A 27,591-nucleotide genomic window follows, 5' to 3' on the forward strand; every position below is an offset into this window, starting at 1 on the left:
ATAGTAATAGAGTATATATGTATAGTATATATTATATTGTAATATGAAAGCAAGAGATAATAACACATAATATATATATATATATATATATATATATATATATATATATTGTATTTTTAATAATGAACGTAATAAAAATGCATGATGTATATACATATATATATTTTAGTAATTATGTGAGATAAGTTAGAAATAGATAATGTTCGAACTGTGTAAGCATTATCCTCTAGAAAAATTTTTTTTTTTAAATTAATGAGAATTATTATATGCATTTTCTTTTTCTTTCTTATTTATTTACTTTTTTAATGCATTAAAACACAACTGTCCAATTAACAGGTACTTTAAAGAAATATCTGACACATTATTTTCAAGTATTATTTTTAATTGGAAATCTGCTTAGGATCATTTCTACGATTCTCCAGTTCGTTAATACTCGCTTCAAGAAGAACTGTTTCCTTCGTTCTTTACAGATTCCTGAGTCTGCAACTGGAATTCAGTCAGAATATTCTCGGTAATAACGTCTCCATGATTCTATTTTTTCTTTTTTTTTATTTTCTTTGTATTTTTTCTTTTTCTTTTTTTCATAAATTCTTATAATACATTTTATAGACACGAATTACCTTTAATGAGATTCTCTCTTCGAGTTCACGAAACACTAGAAAAAGAGAGAAAGAGAGAGAGAGAGAGAGAGAGAGAAAGAGAGAGAGAGAAATCAAAAGAAACGAGATCTTCAGATTTACAGGGACAATAATATAAGCGAGATGCGTTATCGAGAAAGCGAGGGAGACAGAAGGTATATTCGATGAATTATTTCGATATTTCGAATAGCAGAAGGATACAAAACGCTGTTGCATTCGTGAAATAGGAGAAAAGACGATGTGGAGACAAAAGGGGAAAGAACGAATAGTGGTGGAGGTGTAATGCTCGCCTTTATTCCAATTCTGCTGTTACGCCGAGAGTGACAATTTTTTTCATCTCTTTCGACTCAAGGACCCCAAACGTTTTGTCGTCTCTATCCTTATATATATATATATATATATATATATATATATATATATATATATATACACTCTCATTCTGTCTATCTATTTATCTATCTTCGTCTCTCTCTCTCTCTTTCTCTTTTCTGTTACTCCTTCGACCGTGAGAGAACCATTTCTCGTGAGGATACATTTATCAACGCCTGCTACCTAACCACAAGAGAGATAAATAATTTTCACTGGCTGCAAAATGTCCTGCTTGTTCTACCTCGCTTTCCTTCATAGACGGCACGTCCTTTTCCACGTTTGATCTTTTTCTTTTGAAATTTTTCGTCGTGCTGAACGTATTGCATCCATTGGCTATGATTAGATTATCAAAGAAAAATTAAATCAAATTATTAGATAACTTGATTCATCGAATAAAATTTCTCTTTTACTTTTTCCTTTTTTTTTCTTCTTCTTCTTTTTTTTTAGAAAAGGAGAAAGTAAAATATAATAACTTCGTTCCATTAACAAATTTTTAATTTAATTCACTGGTAGTATGTAGAACCGCCTGTCAAACTGTCTGAAATATCGTGCAGACGATTTGTTATTAATTTAACTTTTAAATTATTTTATACATTATTGCAACACATGGGAGATAAGAGATTATTAATTAAACAAAAATATTCATTAAGTAACATTAATTGAGAAATAATTGTATACAAAACGGGAACGTTCAGTGTGGGAAAATAATTAATATGTCAATGGGTTAATAAAAGAAATAAAAAATATATATAGCAGTATAATTATATAATTATATGGATAAGTTGCATAATTGGGTTATGTATGTATAAGTTACGTATATGCTATTGTTCGATATAGTTTCCGTTGAACACGCATTTAGAAAAAAAGAAAAAGAGAGAAGGGAAAGCAAGAATGTCGAGACTGGCGATGAATGCATCGAATAATTGATCCTAATTGATGAGTCAGTGTAAGTTATATCACTACTGAGCTCTTTCCTTCGTTTCCCAGTGTTCGTGTTCCAAATTCTTTTCTGTCTAGTACTATTCAAGGTCATCAAAGTTTTATTGCTGTTAAGTTTTATTGTCAATATCATCAATCATTCTGCATATATATTATTTATTATATATATATATATATTAAATTATATATAATAGATATTGATTTAACAGATTCATTTTCCTCGTTCGTGACATGTTAATTTTCTATTAGAATTATTGCCTATTTCCGGATACTTTGGGAGACAGTTTAATTAATAATGCTTTCATAATTAATTAATATAGACATACTTTGAGAGATAAAAATTTTGATTTGTCATTTATTCTATTATCGAATACATATAAATTTTATATTTTGTACGGTATCATATATACGAGTAATATATATTACATAATTTTACTTTATTTTATTTTATTCGATGTATCGTCTATACCTATTATAAAATTTATGTATATTCGATATATTTGGGTATACATTATTTTCGTGAGAAGGAAGTATATGTAAAATGATTTGAAAAGTTTGTCGAAATAGAAGATGGCGATGCAAAGTGCTGCTACAGGATGAAAAGTAAGGAGGAAAAAGGATGAGAGTAACGCTTGGAGGAACGAGTAAATTCAAGGCGAAATACTCAAGTTACTTCTTCGAGAGTTACTGATACGCTCTGCCTTCCTTTGTATCTTGTTGCTGTTGCTGTTGCTGTTGCTTTCTCGAATGCGAATCAAATAAAAAGACGATTGTACTTTAAACGATTCTCCCAGTTGGAGAGACTTGAGTTCGTGAACGATATTAAATAACTTTCTTCGCGATCCACGACTTAAAGATTTACATTACGCGTTTCAACATTACGATGGAAATTGAAACAAAGTAGAACATTTCTATTTATGTTTCTCGTTTTTTAATTCTTTTTTCTTCTTTTCCTACCGACTAGTATCAATGGAATGTGCTTTAACGAAATGAGACATGCGTTCTCTCTCTTTAGGGAGAGCTTTATTTTTCCAATTAATTATTTTCTTTTTTTTGTTTCTTTTTATAAAAACAAAAAAATATATACATACATATATACATATATATATATATATATATATATATATATATAAGACGAAACGAATGTACATATATTGCGACTAAATAGGATCTTTTTAGGTGGGCAAAAAAGTAGGGGTCAGGGAGTAGAGCGTTTGTTGAGGGATTATTTAGAAAATACCCATAGAATTCGAATTCGGGATAGCGAGGAAAAAGAAAAAACAAAAAACGAAAAAAAGAGAAAGAGGGAACGAAAAAAAGAAGGAAAAAGAGTAAAAAAAAAAAAAAATGTTTTTCACTGTAACTGACCGTAAAACGTTCGACTCTGATGGTCCCTTCTAACCATTTTCCAATCCCTACGCGTTTCCCTTACGATTTACTTGCTAATGGAATTCTATTTTCCCTTTCTCTCCTTCCTCTATCTCTATCTCTCTTCGATTTTCCGTTTTAAGCATGTCGATATCCAATTTCGCGAGCGCTTTAAAGAGCTCCAACGATTTTTTATTCGTTCCTTTTTCTCCCTCCCCTATTTTATTTTATTTATTTATTTTTTTTCTTTACTTTTTATTTCTTTTTTTTTTGCGCTTCTTTCACACGTCGTACGGACGCCTCCCTCCCTCTCTACCCCTTCCCCTCCCACGATTTTCCCAGGTCCCTTTTATTCTCTACGAATTTCGAACTCGAACAGCTATCTAGGAGTACTTCCGTAAATTATAAACACTTTAGGCAAGAGATTACGCGTATGCAGAGAAGTAGAAAGAGAAAGACAGAGACAGAGAGAGAGAGAGAGAGAGAGAGAGAGAGAGAGAGAGAGAGAAAGAGAGAGAATGGAAAGAGGAGGAGGAGGAGGAGGAGAAGGAAGAGGAGGAGAAGGGATGGGTTGGTTCCGATATTGGAAAAGCCATTTTTCCGCCAACTTTTTCTCGACCTTCGACCTAAATCCTTTCCCAGGCAGATACTCTATGAAGCTTCCCCCGTTCACTCGAGGGAACAAATTCGAGCGAATGGCATCAGCCGATAATAACGAATGCTCGTATACGAAATTTAATCAACTTTTGAATTCGTCGAAAATTCCTAAAGCGGTAAAGATATTGTCCTTTCTATAGTGAACCTATGGCGAGAATGATTAAATTTGAAAAATTCGATAGTGTCGATACTTGCCAATATTCGACCATTATTCTCTTCAAGTATCAGGCACTTATCGATACCGATATCGATATTCGACACCTCTTCTCTTTTTTCCATTTTGTTCTCTCTCTCTCTCTCTTTTCTTTTTTCTTTTTCTTTTTTTTATGATTTTTTATCATCCATACACTTTGGAAAAGATTTTTTGTTGTTGTTGCACATACATAGAAATGTAAATTAAAAATAGAAGGAAAATGTAGGTAAAGGACTGTTCTTCTCTCTTGCATATATGTATATATATATATGTAAATACATTGTAGATCGTTACATTGTGTGTTGTTTACGAGCATTATCGACGAACCCCTTGCTGAAAGGAACAAGCGCTTCAGTGGTGCGTGACAGAATCGTTCACGATCAGACGAGCATCACGCCTCCACAAATTTTGCACGAATGGTCGATTATCCTTCCGTTCATTTACCCGCGCGCGACCGATTTTCAACCGAGAGATAAATACCCTTACGTTGGGTTTTTCGCGATATACACTTTTACATTTTTGTTTTCTTTTTCTACTTTTTCTTTCTTTTTCTTTCTTTTTTATTCAATTTGTTTGTAACAAAAAGAAAGAAAAACAAGAAGAAGAAACAAGAATCTTGTCTTATATTACCGTCTTATTATCTTATCATGGAATCTAACGGAATTCAATATACTATGAAAATTCAGTTCCCTTTCCTACCGATGTTTTTACTTCTTCTCTTTCCCAATTAAATTTTCTTTCTATGTTTAGATGTTTGTTAAACGACAGAAAGGCAGCAAAGTTGGATGATCAAAAGTTCGATATGAAAGTATAGTTTTACTTCAATAATGCTACGTCGAGGAAATATAGTAAAGTTGAAAAGAAGAAAAAATAAAAAAGTTATGGATGTAAGGGAAGGAAACGAAGACGAAATATGTATTGATTGCTGTCAAAGAAATTTTATAGTTTTCTTATATATATATATATATATATATATATATATATATATATATATATATATAAGTATGTTACTGTATGTCTATATCAAAAGAAAGGAAAAATTATTATTATAGATAAATTTCTTTTTCATGAATATATCTCGTCGACCAATAAATGTTCATATAAAAATGCAATAAAGAATGCAAATAAAGATATCTTGAAAGATTTTTCGTTGAACGTTCGATGAATCGATATTTCTTCAAGTGGAAATTCCCAAGTGGAGATCCGTATAAACGAATTCGTGAGGTCCTTTTTGATAACACGAAAGAACGTATCCCGTGGGAGCAGGGATAGAGGAAACACACCGTGTGCCCACGAGTTTAGGAGCAAGGCAAAGTTTATGCAACCGGACGCAAGCGTTAGATGTCGCACGTAATTGAATGTAATTCTTATTCCTCGCACGTATGTCCCGTAAAGCCGTCGTGAGAGTAGCGTAAAGCGGTAAAATCGAGCAATGTACGTTTGAATATATGTACGTACACGTGTACGTACATTTGGATATTTATACATATATAGAGTGAGTCACGTAATCGGTTACAAATCGTTTCTATTTTCAAATTTGAATAAAATAAGATATTTCTAACACATTAAGAATAATATATATATATGTATATATTATTATAATTCTGTAATAATAATAGAATTATTAAAAAAAAATTTTATATTCGAATATAGTGATTAAATGATCAAAACAAATGATATGATTCATTGCTGTATATACGTATACGTATACGTAACATATCTATTAATATATCTTCATCTACTTTTATCCTTCTAATCTTTCTATCTCTCTATCTCTCACGTTTCCTGAGTTAGAATTAGGCGATATAACTCTAGGGCGATTAGCTAATTTATTAATTCACTTGTTTGTGCCCCCCCCCCCCGGAAAGGTTGAAAATTCTTCTTCCTTTTCTTCTCTATGATACACCTACGCGACAATTAAAATGCTAATCGCTACGATGAAATAATCGGTCTATTATTTTACAAAGTTGATAATCAGTATGGAGTTAAAGTAGAGATTGTCCCAGGACTAAAACCTTTCTATATATCCGTCCTATTGTCTCTACACACACCCTTTACCTTTGCGAACTCACGCGGCATAATTTTACATCCTTTTAACTTATCCCATTCGAGGGAAAGAGAGAAAAAAAGAAAGAAAAAGGAGAGAGAGAGAGAGACAGAGAGAGAGAGAGAGAGAGAGAGAGAGGAAGAGAGGGAAAGAGAAAAGTTGAAAGATCGATAAACTTTCCCAGTGGAAATATTTTCTACTTCCGGTCGATACCGGAAATCCCAAGCCACAGAAATTTCCCGTTTGGCTCGAGGAAAGAAATTTAACGAGCTCTTCAGATTTCCTTCGATCCTTTTCACTGACTTACACATATCCATGAAGAAAATTCATATTTACTGTGAAAAATCAAAGGATTCATTATCGGGAAAGGTTCGTTATGAACTTTCCAAAAAAATAAACCGATTATCTGCCTAGACTGTTAGACTTCATACGTTTTATCTCCCACTCTCTATCTCTCGTAAAAGCTAGGAAGAAGAGCTATAAGGAATCAACGTGATCTTTGAAAGAAAGTAGGATAGCTGAAAGAGATGAGAAGGTTGAAGAAGATAAGAGAAAAGAAGAGAAACAGGGCAAGGGAGAAAGATGAGAAGGAGGGGAGGGAAGAAATGAAGAAAGGAGAAAGCGTGGGTGGAAAGAGATGGAAATTCAGTTTGCCACGACGATCGGTAGGCGTCAGCTTGAACGACTACCGAGCCAACAAGCAAGCCGATGCTGGAGTTAATGGCGGAATTAACCTTAATTATCGGACCCTCCAGAAGACTCTTTCATTCTTCCTTTTACGAGCCGACTGAGCACCAATCGGACTATCTCTTTCTCTTTCTCTTTCTCTTTTTCATTCAAGCAAGCTTACCAATTCTTCTTCGATGAGTTTCGACTTACTCTCTCTCTCTCTCTCTCTCTCTCTCTCTCTCTCTCTCTCTCTCTCTCTCTCTCTCTTCTTTTCTCTCTTTCTTTATCGAATTTCTCTTTCGTGCTTCTATATTTAGTCTCCCCTCTCCCCCACCACTTCGTATTCTTTTCTATCCCCGTTCAAGTCAACCCACCCCCATCTTTTCTCATGCGATCTCCTTTACGATTTCTCCAGGCATTTCGCTTTCGAGTTAGCCGAGAGTGAGATTGATAGAGGATGATCCTTTTCTCATGTATGACCCTCTTTTCTCCGTGTCATCACGCTTACACACCCTTTTAACACCCGTGTTCTCCTCTCGATAACCTTGTGTGCACGTACTACATGTACCTGTCTTTGCCCAGAGAATTTTCACGTTAAATGTAGAGGTCTCTTTGAGAAAAAAAAGAATCAATCGATCGCCTTCGAACTATCCCGTTACAACGGATATGCGTTAATCGATTGGTACACACACACACGCACACACGCATACACGCGCACACGCACATACACACACGTGTATACTCGTATATACCTACATATCGGTGAATCTCCCTCTGAACTGTCGATCATCGAACAAAAAAAAGATTCTTCGAGAAAAAACATGTCGGCTTCCAGTTTTTATTATCTTTTTTTTCCATATTTATACACATAATAAGCATACGATTACATCGTATTAGGTACTAGATCAGTTACATACACGTAATATATATATATGTATATATATGTATGTATGTATGTATGTATGTATGTATGTATGTATGTATGTATGTATATATACATACCATATGATGGTATATATATATATATATATATATATATATATATATATATATCATCATATATCCAGCATTCTGTACAATAAATAAAGACTCTAGAGCATTTTTTAAAACACAACGTCACGTAGTCTCTCGCGATTATTTTTTTGTCTTTTTTCTTTGTTTTCTTTTTTTTGCATAGATTACAATTTGAATCAACAATTAACTGCATACGACGTTTCATTCATATTAAGAATCTAGCTAAAACATTGTCGATCGTTAACATCGAGACGAGCTACGAACGACGAGATCGATGATCGATTTTAAACGATCATTCGAAAGAAAGAAAAAAGAGAAGAAAAAAGAATAAATCTTTCAATGAATTTAAACAAAATCAACAATTCACTTTTCTTGCTTAAAAGACGCACGTGGCATGGTAAACAGCTGACACTTCGAGAGTAGAACGATCGAGTTATTTAATTATCTATATATATATAGTATATATATATATATATATATATATATATAATATATATATGTATATATCAGAAAAAATCGCGACGCATAGTGATATAGATGCGAGTATTATTAAATTCGAATTTTACTTTATCGACGATTAAAATTCGCGTGGTCGCGTAAAAAAGCCCAATTGGCATTTAACGTTAAGCCATGCCATTACGATCTCTTTGCCTTTTGCGAAAAGATTTCGATTGTTAACTTACGAGTACAACGAACTCGGATCATCTTTGAAAATTTGTCCTATTACTGCTATTTCGAAGATAGAAAGATATCAACGTTGAAAAGTCGTACCCATTGAAAAATCGAAATTTAATTGGATCGGTGTGTAAATCGATATTGTCGTGTTACTTAGAGCTGATACTCGGAGTTCGACCTTCCAACATGAATTTGTTTCTATTTATTATTATTATTATTATCATTATTATCATTATTATTATTATTATTATTATTATTATTATTATTATTATAGTTATTATTATTATTTTTATTAATATTAATATTATTATTAATTTTTTAAAATTTTTTTTGTCAATTTCTTTACTTTTCTATTTTCTCTCTCTTTAAGACAAAATCTTTACGCGAAATATCTTCTTACGAACGATTCTTTGATGCTATTTAAAACCGAAGTAAAGGATGAATGAAAGATGTGATATATATATCGAATATATCCCTCATTTGTATCGATTCACAGAAATATCGTCGGAAAGATTTCTCATGGATAAGTAACAATGTTCGTAATGCTATCGATATCGTTGATATTTTGAAATACTTTGTCTCTTTGTTCTTTCTTTTCTGTTTGAAAACAAATTTTTCTGCTAATTCTAACGGTATTCGAGTGAATCGATCGAAATTGAGAAACAGTATCGATATAGTGAAAAATCGTGAAATGCGTTATGTCAGGAAAAGAGCGAAGATTATCCGCGAGATCTACGTGACTCAAAGAGACGAGAGAAGGGCTCTTCGAAAGGGTGCTCGAGAAATCGCGGAGTAGTCGTATGGTCTCATGTCAAAAGTTTTACTGTGAGGATCTGGAGAGAATCGCGGAAGATAGGAGAGCGAGAAGGGTCGTAGAAGCAACGAGGTCAATCGTAGCTCTTCTCCATCCAGCTGCACCGTTCATGCAGGTCTCACGAATTCCAACAATCTTGAGACCACGTCGGCCAAGAAGATTGTGAACGCCTCGTCTGTCGGCCTCACTAAGCGTGTGTTCCCGAGAGAGTAGCAAGGAATAAAGTTGGCTTTCCGGGCCTCGCGAGCAGAAGGTCAACACCATGTCCGAGGCCACAGCTTTCATCACGTGAACGCAACCAACGAATTGTGTGTATTTCTTCTCTGTCAACGTTCCTACGAAAGAAAAATATCGATGAGATTAGGATCTTGATGTTGACACGATATTATTTCTTTTTTGGTCTCGTCTATTATTCTTACATCATGCATTCGTCAATATGTATATATCTACATATACATACGCATGTATGTATGTATGTATGTATATATGTATTTCAACGAAACAAAAGCGAAATAATAATCGACACTGTCGTTTCCACCAGGGATATTATATAGATAACGTCATTTTCGTTTTTTTTCTTTCTTTCTCATGCAAGGGTAATCATTATTGCATCCTAGTTGTCACCGACAGATGAAAGAGATAAAAGGCAGGGGATGTGAAATTTTTTACGTGCCGTTAACTGCTCGATCGGTGAAAAGCGTTTTCAATGAAACGTCAGATTCAGCAGGGATCGTCGACATTTGTAAGAGCGATCATCGAAACGTCACACGCATGGAGTTTTCCGTACTGGACCGTGTAGAGGTGTGCTCGTTTAAACGTAGATTAAAGTTTACATTTCTGACGTGTTAACGTATGTAATACGTCTGCAAGCAGCGACGTGTAATTTCTAATCAAAGGCTAAATAGCTACCTAACGACATAATGACACATAATACGACATACGTGTTCATATCATTTGTTACTCTAACCGTTTTCCCGTGGGTTTTGACGTGAAACGAAAGTAACGAGGACTCCCATCAACAATAATAATAATCGATTTACTTATAAACCGTGATAATATTATTTTATCAAATATTTCACGGGCTTTAACGAATAAAAGTGATGAGTCGACTCGAGTGAAAAAGTCAAGAAAAATTAAAAAATCGTTAAAAATCAAACGACTGGGTTTCCGATTTTAAACAATTTTTCTTCTCTCTAACGAACTAGACTAGCGATAAAAATTAGATAATGATGCGTCCTCGTTGAGATCGTTAAAGAAACTGTGCACAGATTTCATTCCTACCTGCTGAACTTTCCTCTCTCATTGGCTACCACCAAGTGCTGACCAGGGACGAACACGAGTATAAAAATTTACGTCACGTTTCGCGACCCCCACAAAAATAACGATTTTCATCGTCGAAAACGTAGCAAACTCGTCCACCAACCCTTTCGCTATTCTTTCTCTTTTTTCTCTTTCCTCCCTCTCTCTCTCCTCCCCTTCTTCCTTTTTATTTTCTCCTTCTTTTTTCCATTTTTTTTTCATTTTTTCCTTTTTTCTTTTCCTTTTTTTTTTTTTTTAGTACAAACCAACGGCCCCTGCATTCTGATGAGATATTTGCGAACGAACCCGAAGAATTTACCGAGAGAAGTACTCTTCCATTTTTTCACTCTCGTAAGTCCGTAAAACGGCATCTCTTCGGGGAGATCAACGAATTCCGAACGTTCCGAGCAACGTGATTGTGCATTAGAGTTACGAGTTTCGATTCTACACAACGAACTCGTTAATTTATCGCTTCAACAACTCGAATCGAATATCTGACAATAAGAAATTTATTTGCTCTGTCATATACGTTTATTGTCAAACGTACGTACGTCTATTATAGATCGAGAAATGAAGAGTTATTGCCAAGAAATATCATATTTCACGATTTTGTACGATCGAGAGAGAGAAAGAGAGAAAGAAAGGGATTTAGAAGAAAGGACACGAACGTTTTTTTATTAAATTATTTTCCATTTCGGTTCTTCGTGCCAGCGAGTTTTTTATGAATTTTTTCTTTTTCAGTGATGTCCCATGCCATTCGACAACCATAATTGGTTGTTACAAGATTATAAATGAAAGAAAGAGAGAGATATGAGAGAGAATTGTAACAAATGTGAATACGATGTTGTCCACGAGAGGACAGTCTTTTAAAGCGAGGATATGAAAAAACTAATTTTGAGTTCGTACGAATAGCAAAATGAGAACGTAGCAAATTCGTTGACTCGAATCGAGTGAAACTTTTCATATGAACCTATCTAGAGGGGAGATATCGACTAGTTTAATCGATATCAAAAAAATATTTAAATTGTAAATATTCTGCGTCTCGTTTCGATCATAAAATTCGTACAACGCGACGTTACAAAAAATTTCTGTAAAAGAAAATCATTTCACGAATATTTTAACTTTTTTTTTCTTTTTTTTCCGAGATTGTAACTCGAATCCAATTTCTTTTTTTGATTGTAATTAGTATTAACGATCTGTTATTCCTTTTTACAATCGAGCAAATATCTCGGTCATGGCACTCTTTTAATCGATGAGGCAGCTGCTGTCTAAAGTAATCGTAGATAATAGAAAGAAAAGAGAGAGAGAGAGAGAGAGAGAGAGAGAGAGAAAGAGAGGGGGAGGGGAAAGAGAAATAAAAGATAAGAAAAGGAGAAAATAAAATGGTAAAAAAATCTAATCTTATTCGTGGCAGTGCTAATAAATCTTTTCAACGGATTGAAAATCAATTTTCGAATTTAACGATTTTCACTTTCCACAATTATTTTTCCGGATAGCTGTTGCATCAAATGAATATCAAACGATCGTTCTTAATATTTCTTTTCTATTATCTCGATATAATTTAACGATATATCAACTTTTTCTTCCTTATCTATCTTCCTAATTTTGTTATAACGTTCGCGAGAAAAATAAATGTCGCGTAATTTTATAACGTACATCATATTTCTATTAAATCTCATTCTATCAAATTTATACGATTTCGTATTTCGCTCGATGAGACTGACTCTCTGAATGGTTTGACAAATCGTTCATAGTTTCGATTATAGCGCGAGGAAAGGAATGTTAAAATCATTTTACGATCATCGGAAAAATTCTTTCTCCCTTTGGAAGTTTTCTATTTATTCGGGGGGGAGGGGGGGGGGGAAGAGAGAAAAGAAAATCGAACTCAATCGTTTTTCTGTTATTTTAAAAGATGCAAGCTCGTAAAGCTCCTTATAAAATCTTTTCGAATTTCGAAGATGGCCGAGAAGAAGAGAAAATTAAAATATGATATGGCGGAAAGTAGATCTTGATTTTTAATGGCTGGCCCTTATAATCCCGAAGATAAAGTAACTTCGTGGTGGCTTTATGGTAACTTTATAGTGGAAGCTTGGTCGGCCGGTTAATCCAATTTATTCCTCAAACAGTTTCGAAAACTTCTCCTCGAGAGGGGCCTCCAAAATGTGCATTGAGAAGTTTATGCGATCGGTTATCTGGCAGCTTACGATAATCGTTTTCAAAAGAACTTTGCTTTTCCATTGGAAGTTGGTTCGTCGAGCGAGCTCTCTTGTTTCCTATCAAAACAGAGACTTCAAAAAGACGGAATCTATCAAACAGTAAAGTAAATTTCTCTTTCTCGTCCGATCCGAACCCATCGGGGTTACGTGTTTTCCCATTGAGGTTTTTTATTTCCTGGATTGGTTTTCTTCTTCTATTTATTTTCCATTTATATACACGTTGGAACGACTAAATTAAAAAAAAAGAGAGAGAGAGAGAGAGAGAGAGAATGTGACGGGTAAAAAAAGAAGAAAGAAAATATTATAAATTTTCGCGAAAGCTCCGACCTTAAAATTATTTAACGTTCATTAGAATAAATTTATATACTAGATATTACGCTTAGAAATTCTTTTTTTTTTTCTTTTTGTTATAAATAAGTTATATTCGATATGTTTTATCAATATATATACGTGTGTATATATTATACATATGAAAGAAAAATACCATTTTGCATAGAAGTCGACATCCAGAATCCGGGTTTCCTGGTTATGTCAGATATCCGAAACGTATATTCCAAGTTTCCAGCAGCCTCGGTCCAGAGAAGTGTCAGCGAGGAATATTCGTGCGAGCGTAGATGAACGGTTGGACAGGAATCGAGTAGTACGCGTTTACCGGTCATGGGTCTTATCGGATCGTTCTTATGCTCCAGAATTTCAACGACATACCACTTGCCCATTATCTGAAAACGGCATGTAAATCGATTAACTCGTTACCTATATACATTCTCCTCCTACATAAATTGCTTATTAATATAATATATTCAAAACTGTTCACATAAAATTCACATAAAATATATAATAACGTGAATATAATTTCAATTACACATACATGGATATGTCTATATAACTCTTGTAAATATTTTGCAATTACAATTATCAAATCATTAGATAGATATCATTTTTACGAGTTTTACGAGTTAATTTTTTTCAATAACAATATTATTCGATGATAATTCAATCCATGGTGTATTCCACTTTTTTGTTATAATTTATTTGATTCTTTTTTTCTTCTTGTACGATTATAATCGTCAACAGATTAAGTATATACAAATATGCAACCGATAAAGTGCACAAGTATATATTACGTACGAGTATATTATAGATAGCTTATAAGAGAGAGAGGTCTCAATTGTTGAGATAATCCAGGAACTTGGTAGCTCTATATTCAGGATGTACATAATGGTACAGAGTGCTTAAACTAAATTACGGGCGATTTATCGAGCACATAATCGCCGAGCGATTAAGTTCTCGTTCTCTCTCTCTCTCTCTCTCTCTCTCTCTCTCTCTCCCTCTCTCTCTTTCTCTGTTTCTGTCTCTCTTTCTCGTACATGGTTCTGGTAAAATGATAGCAAGCGGAATGGAACGAATATAGCCTCTAGAGTATCCCATTTCGCGGGCAACCACGAAAATTCCCTTTAGACTTTTCTATATGAAATTCAACGATCTAGCAATGCGTAATTTCCAGTCGAAAAACAGTTTATTACTAGTTGCGAATAGCTATTATAATTAACAAAATTTTCGCGATTACCTCTTTTTTCTTCTTTAATTTTGCGTTACGTATAACAGTTGAAATTTTATCAGGAAATTGTTAAATGCATCGCATTTAATTAAATTTATCTACGTCCACGGTATATAATTGAAATAAAATTAATACGTATAATATTTCTTTCACGATGATGAATATGTGTAATATAAACGGTAGTGCGCAAATTACAAGTAGTTATCTACGGGCTTCGATAAAAAGCTTTAACGGAGCTTTAAAAGCTCTCTTTCCAACGAAGACAAGAGAAAGATAGGGATAAGGGATAAAGAAGAGCACATTGGCACGCGAACTTGGAAATCCTTTTTACGATTAATCTCGTTCGCGAGGAAGGATCGAATGAAACGAGACGCATAATCAGGTCTCGAGCTTAAACGATATATACATACATACATACATACATACATATATATATATATATATGCATATGTACGTATGTATATGCGTACGTATGTATGCAGAATCTCCGGTGCAATTAAAAGTTTCGCACGCATGATACCCGAGCCCCCGTCGAATCTCATTCGGTACGATTACAGAGCTACCGACGAGGCCAACACGTTTTCGAGTCGCACTAGCTCGTTCTCTCTCTCTTCCACGTTAATAAACGCAACGCGCGTATACATAGTCTACTATACTTTTGTGCCAGCGAGTATGTATGTTATACACGATTTTACTGTCTCGCGTTACGCCAGGTACAGTCCGAAACAAACCGTGAAACATTTCTGTGATAATACTCCTGTCAGATAAAAAGGAATGATGGTAAAATCGATCTCGCAAAATATAGGCGAATCATTTCAAATTTCAAATATTTCTCGGTTTTGAAATGTTTTTGAACTATCCACTGTGATCTCTCGTTTCATGTTTAAACCAATTAAAACGTACGAAGCTTATCGATTAATCGTCGCTAATCCTTTTTATCTTCTTTTTTGTTAATACACGCATATACATACATATATCATACGTACACACACATACATATATGTGTATGTATGTACGTTTTCAATTTTCTCTTATCACCGTCGTCGAATGTAATCATTGTTCTCGACTGTACTGGCTATACAGAGAACAATGCGAATAACGCAACCCTGATATTCGGTAGTTCAGTTTGCCTGTTCATTACTTTAATTGGATCGCGTCAGGCCGAGAAATTACGCAACCCTTTAATAGGTCGCTTGCGAATTTCAAAAGGATTCCCGGATGGTGCGGGAGCGAGCGAGAAAAAACGTATCGAGCAATAGCTCGTAATAACGCAGGTGGACGAGCATTTTACGAGCGTACAACACGACGTTAGCTATCCTCGTAGCTCTCTTTGTATTTCCCATTGAGTTACGAAGATCACAGGATATAACGATAACCGGCCAACGTTTTATACATTATTACATTCAAGTCGGCGATTAATCGAAAACGTACTCGTGACGTTATGTTTTCTCCTTTTCTCTTTTTCTCTTAAAAAAAAAATTTTTTTACGTCAGTCAATTAATCGATTTTAAAACGCATATCGAATTTACTTCGAAACTCTTCGTCCTCCCTCTCCGGCTCTCGCTCATCCCTCAAAAAAATTGAAAAGCATCGATAAAAGCAAATTATGACCGACGTGAAGATCTATTGTAAAAATATCACGAATAATTTCGTTACCAAAAAGTGTTAGTATTTCAGATGGATATGAATGATATAGAATATTAAAATAAAGAAAAGCAGATAAAAAATATAAGAAATAATGAAATGAACGTTCATTTAAATATCGAGCGATATAAAGAATAAGGACAATAAAGAGATTTATAATGCACAAAGTCCCTTTTGTGCTAGCATTAAACTCAGAACACGAATCATCGAAGCGTGTCGTTCCTTGTGAGCTCGCGGTTACGCAATAACGTCATAACCGTTGGCAAAAGATCGTCTTTATGGGGCTATTCGCGAATAGATGTTTCCACGAGGCAACAGAACGACGAATACGAACACGAATCAACAAAACTGCATTGAGAGAGATTGAGAGAGAGAGAGAGAGAGAGAGAGAGACAGAGAGAAAGTGGATGTGTGGGTGTATGTCACGCGTGCGTGCGTGTGCGCGCGCGTGTGTGTGTGTGTGTGTGCATACGCCATCCGGGCTTCTCTCTAACCTTTATTTTCGTCGTAAATTATTGTCATTCTATTGGACGGCTCTCCTCCTCCATCCTCATCCTATATATACTCTCTCGCAGTGTGGTCGTGAGCTTTAAAATTAACGACATAGTAAATATGGTTCTGGCCGATCGACCAACGCGTGAGGACGCTCAGAGAGTCACCGAAAAATATCGAATTATTCGATGATGCAGGCACACTACAACGTGATCTCGGTTATTCGAATTTTACAATTATGCACGAATTGACCCAGGAGAATTAATCAAAGCTACTTCACCGTTCGAAATTACGTCTAGAGTATTTTTTGTAAAGGATATCGATTGGAAATGGTTTAAATCCCTTTTCCGATCGATAATGCTTTCTTTCTCTGTCTCGATTAGTAAAAAAAAAAAAAAAAGAAAGGAAAAGAAAAACAAAGAAAAGTTAAAACCTTTGATAATCGACTTTGATATTACTAAAAAGATCCTCGTAGATGTACTTTGTATTTATTCTATAATTTATACATGCACATATACAGATATAAAACAAAATCTCCCGGAGTACAATAATACGATAATGAATGATCGCAAAAACTCGATGAAGTAGTACATACATACATCAGTGACATAAGGTGCTAAGGTATTATGATAAAATTGAGCAAAGGAATCAGTACATATAGATTGCGAAGAAAAAGGATAATGATTTTTAAAAGAAGACGAAGTAGTCACACGTGTTGAAAGGAAAGAAAAAAAATGAAAGCAAGGGTGGGATGAAAAGGAAGAAAAAAAAGAAGAAGACGAAGAAGACGAAGAAGAAGACGAAGAAGAAGACGAAGAAGAGGAAAAGAAAGAGGAAGAAGACAAGATAGGGACGCTCGTCAAAAGTCGTAAAGATGCAAATGCACGTCTTCTTGGAAAAATTGCCAGCTGTCGAGCCGTGCTCTCAAAACGGCTGGAAATCGATGAGGCTCTGCATACGTTGAGCTTCTCCACTACCTTCAAGAGAGTGTCGTGTCCCTGCCGGATAATATTCGCTCGTATATCACTGGACCGAAATTGATGCTGTAGGTGCCACACGTAAGAAGAGAAGACTTTATCTCTATTCTCTTGTCTCTCTTTCTCTCTCTCTCTCTATTTCTATCTACTCCTCTCCAATCCCACCTTTCTGTCTCCTTTTTGGAGATTGCCTGATCTAGTGACGTCTAGCCGAACCTGCTGGACGACGATCTAATCGAAAAACTCGCGACGATTTATCGGAACGTCGAAGCCCCTTTCATCTCAAGACAGGGGGTGTCAACGTTTGAAGAGCTGTCCTCCTGAGCTGAACGCGATAAAACTCGACTATATAGATACTCTTCTTCTTTTCTTTTCGATACGATTGCGCTCCTCTTCGAACAGCCATGCGGTTTTGCGCACGCGCATCTGCGTTTGCGAACGACCGACTGTTTCAGTCCCTTTTCTATCTTTAACTCGGACAATCCGATTTCGAATAATACTAAAAGTATTCTCGCTCTCTTTTAGAGATTTTCTTCGAATTGTTTTTACGTTTTAAAGCAACGTTATTCGTAAAACGAAATTTAAAGGAGATTTTACCGTCGAGAATGGTACCGGTTTTTTCCCTCCTTTTACTTTTCCATCCTTTCTCTTGTTTTCTTTTTTTTTTTTATTTTTTTATCTTTAAGATACTTTTTCCTGATATTTTGCGATCTTGTTTTTGTTTTATATATATATATATATATACACATACGTAGACACACACACACACACGATATATGCAAGTATGTGTCTGTGTATATATATATATAGAAATCTTTTTTTCGTCGTTTCTTTTTTCTCGAATCCTAATCGTCTATATCCCTTACGTAAGTGAGTGAATCTGGATCGAGATATTTTCTGTTAGACCAAGCGCAAACTAAACCGAAATTGTATGGTCCGTACTTTGGATTCGTACTCGTGGTTTAATGGAACGAATGGAGCTATCTCCTGCTACGGAGTATCTTCGAGATAAAGTTTAACTTCGAACTGGCTGGGTTTCGGCCTTAAAAGGGTACCTATCGTCCCTTTGGTGAACGCCGGCTAAACAATTGTGGCGAGTCCCAAGATGGAGTCGATAAGAAATTACTTTCGAGCGATTCAACCGATTTATATAGTTTCTCTATTTTACGTTTTTCAATTGATCTTTTTACCAATACCAATCTTTCATGATTGAATAACAAAAAAAGTAAATAAATATATATAGTATAATCGTATGAACTGAAACAAAATTGTATGTGTGTGTTTAAAGCTTTAAAAAAAAAAAATATATATTTTTTTTAAAGCTATATATATATATATACACATCTCGTATAATATAATAAGATTTTTAATTTTAATTTGAAGGCCTCTTTCATTCCTTAAATCTCAACATAAAATCAAGAACCTAATGGATCTTGATCGTAAGATGATACATCAAGCCGTTCTATTGGTCGTTTATCATCTACCATCGACACGATTACCTTGACGAGCCGTATAATCGACACATTGAGGATTTCCCTAGACTAATGACGAGTCTTGAAATTTCCGAATATTGAGTGAAGATTATAACCACGATAATTGGGAATGTATCATATCTAGCATATCTAATTTCTTTACCAATAATTTGACAAACTGCAAATACAATAAACGTTTGCGAGATATATTATTATTTAGAAAAAATAATACACAGATTTTTTTTTGTAATAATATAAAAATAGATTCTTTTGGAGATCCGTTCTTTTTTACATCCGTTTCTTTGTACATATCCGATAGATCGATCGAACGTTCGTATGTGTACATACGTATGAGTATTTTCACGACGAGTAGAAAATTCAGTCTAAACAAAGAATTGAAGAGCATGTCAATAAAAGCATGCTAAATAAATATATGACCTATTTATTTATATACACGTGTATATATGTATGTATATATATATATATATGTATATGTATATACACGTGTATAGATGTATATATACATAAACGATGAATCTTTCGAATTCTTGCACAGTGAAACGAATATTTCTTTTTTCTTTTTTTTTTTTTTTTTTTTTTCATTTAATTATCAAGTTTTTGACGGATGACTGTTGTGCTTGTTAACGATATATATATTTGATTTTATTTTTACATACCATTGATCTTATTTCTTTTAACTTTTTTTTTTATTTCCTTTTATTTTGAGAGAATTTTACATGACAACGTTTTATTTCAATACCGTAAAAAAAGGTTTGACAATAAAATCTTGAAACATATACATCTTCTGAAAATGGTCTAACAAATTATATATTTTTTCTTTTGCCATTTATTACAACTTAAATTATTGCTATAGTAATAAACAAATTTTTGAAAAACAAATTGTTGATTTAAAATATTTTTATAATCACCAATTCGTATGAAATTTATGTATTTATTATACATATTTATCTCTATATGTAATCTTAAATTGTGCTCATCTTCCTATACGAGATTTATGTATTATACATATGTATCTTTGTATATGTAAAGGGGCTCTTTGTAATTGAAATAGTAACGTATGTGTACATATGTATATACGTTACTACATATCTCCATACGTACGTACGTACGTACGTACGTACGTACGTATGCCAGAACATTGCTGCTTTGAATGTTATTATTACTTTATCGAGCGTTAAAGCTCGATCATCCGAGGTGGTTCTCGTTGGTATAAAGAGCATACTCATCCTATATTGAATTAATCGAACTCATTGGACTTTACGGTTTACGCCGATTTAATATCCGACCGCTTATCGCCCGCAGAAGTGCACAGAATGTTACACGACCCATATATATATGTATGTATATATATATGTATATATACATATGTTCATGCGTACGTATAGAATGTATGTACATTGATTCATTGAGAATCAGTCGATATCACACTTTGAAATCTCATATGTCACTATGATTTCTCTCTAATTACACGTCTTTCATGTCAGAATTTAATTGGATTTAATCGACATCCTCTGAATATTTATTCAGCTTATATTTGGGCGTAAATAAAGAATTTAAATTTCGTGATATATATCGTGCTCATTGTGAAAGTTTTTTATTTTTACGGATTCTCGTTTGAAAAACAAATGAAATTTTTTCGATCGTTCCAATATATTTTTTCTTTCTTCTTTTTTTTAATCCTCTATGAAACCATCACTATCGTTCTCCAAGAAAGTAGAAAACACTTGAGCTTTGACGTTCATTGCTCGCTCGTACCATCGATCAGAGATCCAATCAAGCTTTGGTCTAGCACAAAATAGTTAGGTACTCGTTTCACTCGTCTTCCTCTTCTTCCTCTTCTTCTTTTATTTCTTTCTTCTTTTTTCTTTTTATATTTACTAACCTCGTAAAACACGAATGGACTAGATGAAGTGGTCAAGTCTGAGCAAGAACATTGTAGATTTTCGAGGAAATTTGGACTAAGAAATTCAACTTATTTTATCTTTTTTGTTTCTTTTCTTTTCTATTCTTTCTTTCTTTTTTTTTTTCTTAGAAATTATCTTTCCAGTGTATCGTAGATACTCTAAACGTGTTTTAAAATTACGAATTTTGCTTGGCAAGACTTTTGCTCCTTTCGAGTAAATTTATTTTAACGAAAAACATCGTTTTCTCTATCTCTCTATTTCTTCTTCTTCTTCTTTCTTTTCTTCTTCTCTTCTTCTTTCTCTTTTTGTTCTTCTTCTTTTATCCTTTGTTGAAATGTGTTGCAACGTGCGAACAACTCATCCCGAATACTTTCCGAGAGAATAAATAAAAGTGGGAGAGTGCCCAGGGAGCATAAACTTTTACGAATATCTGCGGACATTTACGTTGTAGACGGGTTTAAAATTACGAACATTTCTAAAGCCCGTTCGACTAGTTTCAGCGAAGACAAACTTAACAACATACAGTTTCTCTATCCATTCATTTAACCTCAGAGATTGTTAGTTCTTACAGTACCTATAAATGTAGGTACCTAAACAAATCTTAAAATTTCAAATAAAAATGACATAGTAATTAAATGAAGAATTAAATGAAAACAAAATTTTGCAAAAAGATTTCATGTTTCTTTTACCTTTTCTACTTTAGAGTTTATAGTATATCAAAAGTTGCGACGTAGGATTACGACCTTACAACTTCGTTGAAATCTTATAGCTGGTCGGTAGCCCTTTCGTAACCCTTCGTAGTTCTATGCACATCTTAGTCGCGTCACGTTTTAAGCATCGAAGCCATAAATTTACTCCCATGGTTTCCCTCAAACGGAAAACTAATTGTAAACAAAGTTCTTCTTTTTTCTGAATAAAGAGAACATTAAAATTCATCGCTCTATTCTCTTTTCTTTCTACGCTTAACTTCGTGATATGTATAATTATTATTCTAGTATCGTTGTAAAATTTATTAATGAAAATATAAAGAATAAAAATTTCTTTCGTCACATATTTTCTCATTCAATCTTATTTTTAATTTTGATCTGCGATATTAAAGGGTTCTAAGCGAATGCTTAGACGAAGTCATAGGAAATTGATGGAAGTAAATAAAAGTTGTGAGAGATAGACATAGAAGGGAAAAGAACGTGAGAGAAAGAGGGAAATAGAAGAGTTTTAAGGTACTTAAAGGTTTTCATTTAACTTATCCAGAAGCAATCGGGAAATATAAAGGGCGATACTTTAATAAGATCATACCGAGGAACTTGTGGAAGAATGCTTCGAAAATTTTTAAATCGTCGTAGAATCTTAAAACTTTTTTAAACTTGATTCGAACTTATTAGAAAAAATTTTTCATCTCTATTCCAAGAGCGAAAATTATTTTATTCGGCTATGATAATGAAGTTTTCTCATAAAAAATTTTTCAGAAACAACACCGATTCGCACTAGATGTATTAAAAGAAATATTAAAATAGAGAGAAGCAAGGGATTAAAAGAAGAGAAAAGAGAGGAAGACAAAAGAAAAGAAAAGAAAAGAGAAAGAAGAAGAAGAAGAAAAAGAAGAAGAAGAAGAAGAAGAAAAAGAAGAAGAGAGAACAAGGATACAGTAAAAGAACATAAAAATTAACGACGGTGACGACGAGAACGACGAGGACGACGCCGAAGAATTCGCGAAATGCTTAGGACGTAAATTTCATGGGGGGGCGAGCTGACATGCGTGATTCATAATTTTAATATCCACCGGCAGCTCTAGCATAAAAAGGAGGATCAAGAAGAAGAGAAGAAGAATGAACACAGAAGCAAGAGCAGAAGAAGGAGGAGGAAGAGGAGGAGGAGGAGACCACTAGGTTCGAAACGAAGAGGCTTCCGTTATATCGCGAATAGTTGCTAGCATGTAAATGGTTCTTCTCTCACACACTCTCTTTCACACATAGACACAAACACAAACACACACGCGCGTGAGCCCTTTCTCTCTCTTTCTCTTACTTTCTGTCTTTCTCTTTCCAACGAGCTCTTTTCTCTACGTTTGCACATTGTTTAATAGCTGCTAACGAGAGAATGAGAGAGAATGATAGAGAGAAAGATAGACAGAGAGAGAGAGAGAGAGAGAGAGAGAGAGGAGGAAAACTCAACAAGATTTCCAACCTTCTCTCCCAGCTTCTCTCGTCTTTCAACCGTAGAAGACTGGCGGTACCCTTCGTTTCGGTGGAGTCTTCTTCGTATCTCGTAGAATAATAGTGAGTGTGGTAGCGAGATGGGGTGGTTTAAAGTGGGGGTGGGGATAGGGCTGCTAGCGAGCCTTTGAAAGGCAAATGAGAACGTTCACTTGGCGACGACGGAAGCTGCCATCCCCTTTTCGAAAGTTTTCTCTCATCCTCTTTCGACAAGAGGGAGGAAGAGAGAGAGAGAGAGAGAGAGAGAGAGAGAGAGAGAGAGAAAGGATGGGTAGAAGAAGCTTAACTTACGGAACAAGCATCGAAGTTTGGTTAAATACAAAATATAATAATGGCTGGGCACCCTCTTGGCTAATGCCGTGCCGACTTCGTCGAAGGTGGAAAACTTCCTTTGGCTTCCGCGATGTGAAAACGAACGATGCAGCCGAGTTTTATCCTCGAGTTTGATGCCTTGAAGTTGGCATTTTGCGAAAAAAGATCAAAAAGGAAAAGGGGAATAAGAGAGAGAGAGAGAGAGAGAGAGAGAGAGAGAGAGAGAGAGAAAAGAAAAAGAAAAATAAAAAGAAAAAGAAAATCTTGAGATTTAACGCACTGCGAAAAGTTAAACTTATCGGGAAAATTTTCTACTTAGTTTCTCTTTACATTTCGAAGAACTTATTACTCATCTTCGTCTTCTTCTTCGTCTTCTTCGTTTTTCGTAAACTGTCTTCGTATCTTTTTCTAATTTACAGCTATTACTTTGAAAAAGTGCGAAAAAAAGAAAGAGAAACTGAAGGAAAGGAGAGAAAAAAAAAGAGAAAAAGAGAGAAAGAGTTAATAATTGCCTGTCGACGAGCCATCTATTTCCAAAGATCGAAAAGTGAGAGAAAGAGAAAGAGAAAGAGTATCGATCTCGACGTACTATTCCCTGAAGCACGTTCCTATCCTTCTAGTCGAGATAACGTAACTATTTCCGCGTCAATCGTAGGACGAGTTACGTATCGGCAGGCAAATTTCAAAGACCGATATGCTGGAGCTATCGTGTCTGCTCGTTCACTCACACGAACTAGCACGATTTAAACCCATTTGTCGATAGGAACGCGATTTTCGATCCTCCTTTCTAAAACTACATACGCGTACAAAAGAGCTCAGGTGTGATCGATCGATCTGGTGAAATTCGTTTGGACTGAGCTTTTTTTCTTTTCCTCGCCAACCTTCCCCCAATGAAAGAAAAAAAAAAAAAAGGAAACAAAGCATAACAAAACAATAGAAAATAAAAGAAAAAAAAAAACGGGGCGAACGAAACGTAACGTAGCAAAATTAACGAATTTCATTGTTTTTTTTTCCTTTTCTCTTTTTTTCTTTTCATTTGTTCACAATTAAGTACTTTTGGACCATTTAATTTTTTTCCATTATCACGAAAGGCATAGAGAAAATGACGATTAATATTAACTATTCTTACAGTTGGGAAACTTGGAAGGAGTTCATACACGAGAGAGTTTAACTAATGATATAAACTTTCTCCCCATAAATCGTGATCATTTAATTACTCCCAGAACGAGTAAGAATAAAAAAGAAGAAAGGACAAAAAAATTTAATTCAATAGCAGCCAAACTTATTGCGTAAATGTTTCTTTTGTTTTTAGTTCGAATATTATGTAAATACGTCGATTACTATTTTATTTGAGTTTTCTATATTTTCCTTTTCTTTTTTCTTCTTTTTTTTAAGCGACTATTCTGGATCTCATTTTTGTAAAATGAAACAGTATACGATCACGAGTAACGTGATCTTGCACTCATATTCGATTCAATGAACCAGTATCCTCTCTCTCTTTCTCTCTCTTTCTTTAAATAGCATAATAAATTTCGATTCTTAGAAGCACTATAAGAGAGGTTATTGATTTTTCATTCGTATATTATCGAACTCATTGAGGTATAATATTCAATTCGTTGAAAATTCTCTTAAAAGAATTTAAGAAGACCTAATATTACTATCATCATCATCATCATCATCATCATCATCATCATCATCATCATCATCATCATCATTATTTAAAGAAAATCATCATTTTCTCTGTAAACTTGTATTCTCGTTTACTTAGATATCGTATTTTAGGAAATAATCCATGATTCTAAGGTAGACTTTGTTTGAAATGGGACAATAAGGCAAGATTAAAAGAGATTTTGGGGTGTTGTTGGATGGTATGAGAAGGGTTGAAGCTTTCGTAGGAAAACCCCTCGAGGAAGCATAATCCTCGCGTGAGCGCGCACGCACGTTCGAGTCTGGGTGACGTCTGGTTTATGTCTGACACACAGCTACTATTCAATGCCGAAAATCAGTTGTCTTAACCTCCTCATGGTAGGTAGAGGCGAGAGACAAGCCTTATTTATGCTAACTTATGCGATGCATTTGCATGCAAGCTCGCGTTCGAAGCTGAGCTTTCCTCTTTCATCTCCCTTTTCTGTTTTCCTGCTATTCTCAGGATCTGATATTAAAATCTCGAGTTGGCTCAGCTGCTTTGGACCGTACGCCGATGGACCAATGCCGATAAGAGAGATGTTCTGCTCTAATAATATTATTAATACATGCGATGGTATCTTTGATAGGACAGTGATCGATAATTGCATTTGTCTATGTAGAACATTTTATACGATCTTGATTTTAGTACTTGGATATCATAATAATAATAAAAAAAAAAAAAAAAAAAGAAAGAAAGAAAGAAAAGAAAAGAAACAAATTCTAACGTGGCATTTAATTTTTTATGAAATAAATGTGTCTACTTATCGCAGACATTTTATTTTTATTCTTTTAACACCACCGTTGTTCTTGCTATCTTCATGTTGGAGTAAAATTTTTGTTTCTTTTCCTTTTTCTTCTAAACGAAGACCGAGTTTGGAAACAAAGGCAAAGAAAGAAAAAAAAAATGGTAACAAAAAAAAAATCTGGAAAAAAAAGGGGATACGAAAGTTGTACTTTGAGATGACATCTGCAGCGTTATCTCTCCGACCTAAATTTCACGCTCGTAGTGTATCGAAAAGGTCATGTAACCGCACGAGCCGAAAATTTTCTGTTAACCCGTGCAAATTTTACGGTCCGAACGATAAAGTTTGACGCTTTGGTTGAGGAAGCTCCATTCGCGCAACGTGCGCGGAAGTTTAAATGCGAGCCGCAGGATACTTTCCAAAAGCAACGTTTTCATTTTCCTGGATTCGCACGACTAACCTTCTCACCGGAGAAAACTCTCCCCTTGGCTGTCGCAACTCCTCGTTAATTCGACATTCAGCAACGTTCTACTCTCTCTGACCCTTTCAACATTTTTTTGTTGTCTCGACGAATATAACTCACATTTTTCCGAAATGAAATTGGATCCTTCGTAACTCCATTGTCCTTGATTCTTTTTCTCTCTTTTATATATATATATATATATATATATATATATATATATATATATATATATATATAAATTTACGTGCGCTTCTTTTAACAAAAATATATGTAATCTATTATGCGAACGTATATAAATTATACAAAATTGTGCGCCACGATACATAATATTATCCGTAATCGTACGTTAATTAATTACGTAGTTTTACTTTCTTTTTCGTTTTCAAATGAAGATGCAAAAAATCTTTTGCAAAAATTTCACAAGAATGTGTTAGTTAATTAAGTAAAAAATGAAAAAAAAAAGGAGCTCAGGAATATATTTTATAACAATTTTTTACGATACCACGGAGAATTAAGTTTAGCTAGTTTTTACTTGTCTTTCCTAACCGAGAACCGTTCTCTGCCAAGAATGTCGAATTATCGATCGATCTTTCAAAGATAAGTCCTCAACAGATGGAGATGGATGGTTGGCAAATGGTAAAATAAATCGAGATTGCCCAGGGACGAATCGATGTTCAATGAAAAATAAATGGGAAAACGCGTGTCCGCCTTTCTACCGAAATATTCTCTCTATCTTCATTTCTTTCTCTTCCTTTTATTTCGTTCTTTCTTTCTTTCTTTCGATCATTCTTTCTTTTTTTTTTTTTTTTCTTTCTTTCTTATACTTAAATTCGTTTTTATATTGCTCTAAAACTATTACATACTATCTCTAAGAATATCTATTCTTAGAACTTTCGAATTTAAACAGATAAAAGAAGGATGAAAGAAAAGATATTCTTACAAGTAGAAAAAGTTCTCTTGAGACTGTAGATTTTGAAATGGAAGAATGATTCGCATAGTGCATTTCGTACAATGGTGTACGATCATCGGACTGTATTTATATTCTAAGTTGAGTTTTATCGTTATTTTGTAATCGCATTGATCAGAAGTAGTTAACAAGAAGTAGTAAACAATACGATAATCGTTGATATAACTATTAATGTTCATGATTTGCTACTGCTATAAAAAGAGACAGACAGACAGAGAGAGAGAGAGAAAGAGAGAGAATA

At 34.4% G+C, this 27,591-nt stretch overlaps 1 protein-coding gene across 3 annotated transcripts in view; it reads right to left on the reverse strand.

The window, feature by feature from the left end:
• Positions 1-7,704: 7,704 nt before the first annotated feature.
• LOC122628441 overlaps positions 7,705-27,591 on the reverse strand; it is a 31,929-nt gene continuing 12,042 nt past the window's right edge. For all 3 annotated transcript variants that reach the window (XM_043810749.1, XM_043810751.1, XM_043810750.1), the window contains 2 exons: positions 13,383-13,617; positions 7,705-9,718 (listed from right to left, as the gene is read on the reverse strand). In XM_043810749.1, coding sequence (XP_043666684.1) covers positions 9,390-9,718; positions 13,383-13,617 — 564 coding nt within the window. In that variant the 3' untranslated portion in view covers positions 7,705-9,389. The remainder of the gene's footprint in view (positions 9,719-13,382; positions 13,618-27,591) is intronic.

Source organism: Vespula pensylvanica, chromosome 4, assembly GCF_014466175.1.
Source record: "Vespula pensylvanica isolate Volc-1 chromosome 4, ASM1446617v1, whole genome shotgun sequence".
NCBI classification, from domain to species: Eukaryota; Metazoa; Arthropoda; class Insecta; order Hymenoptera; family Vespidae; genus Vespula; species Vespula pensylvanica.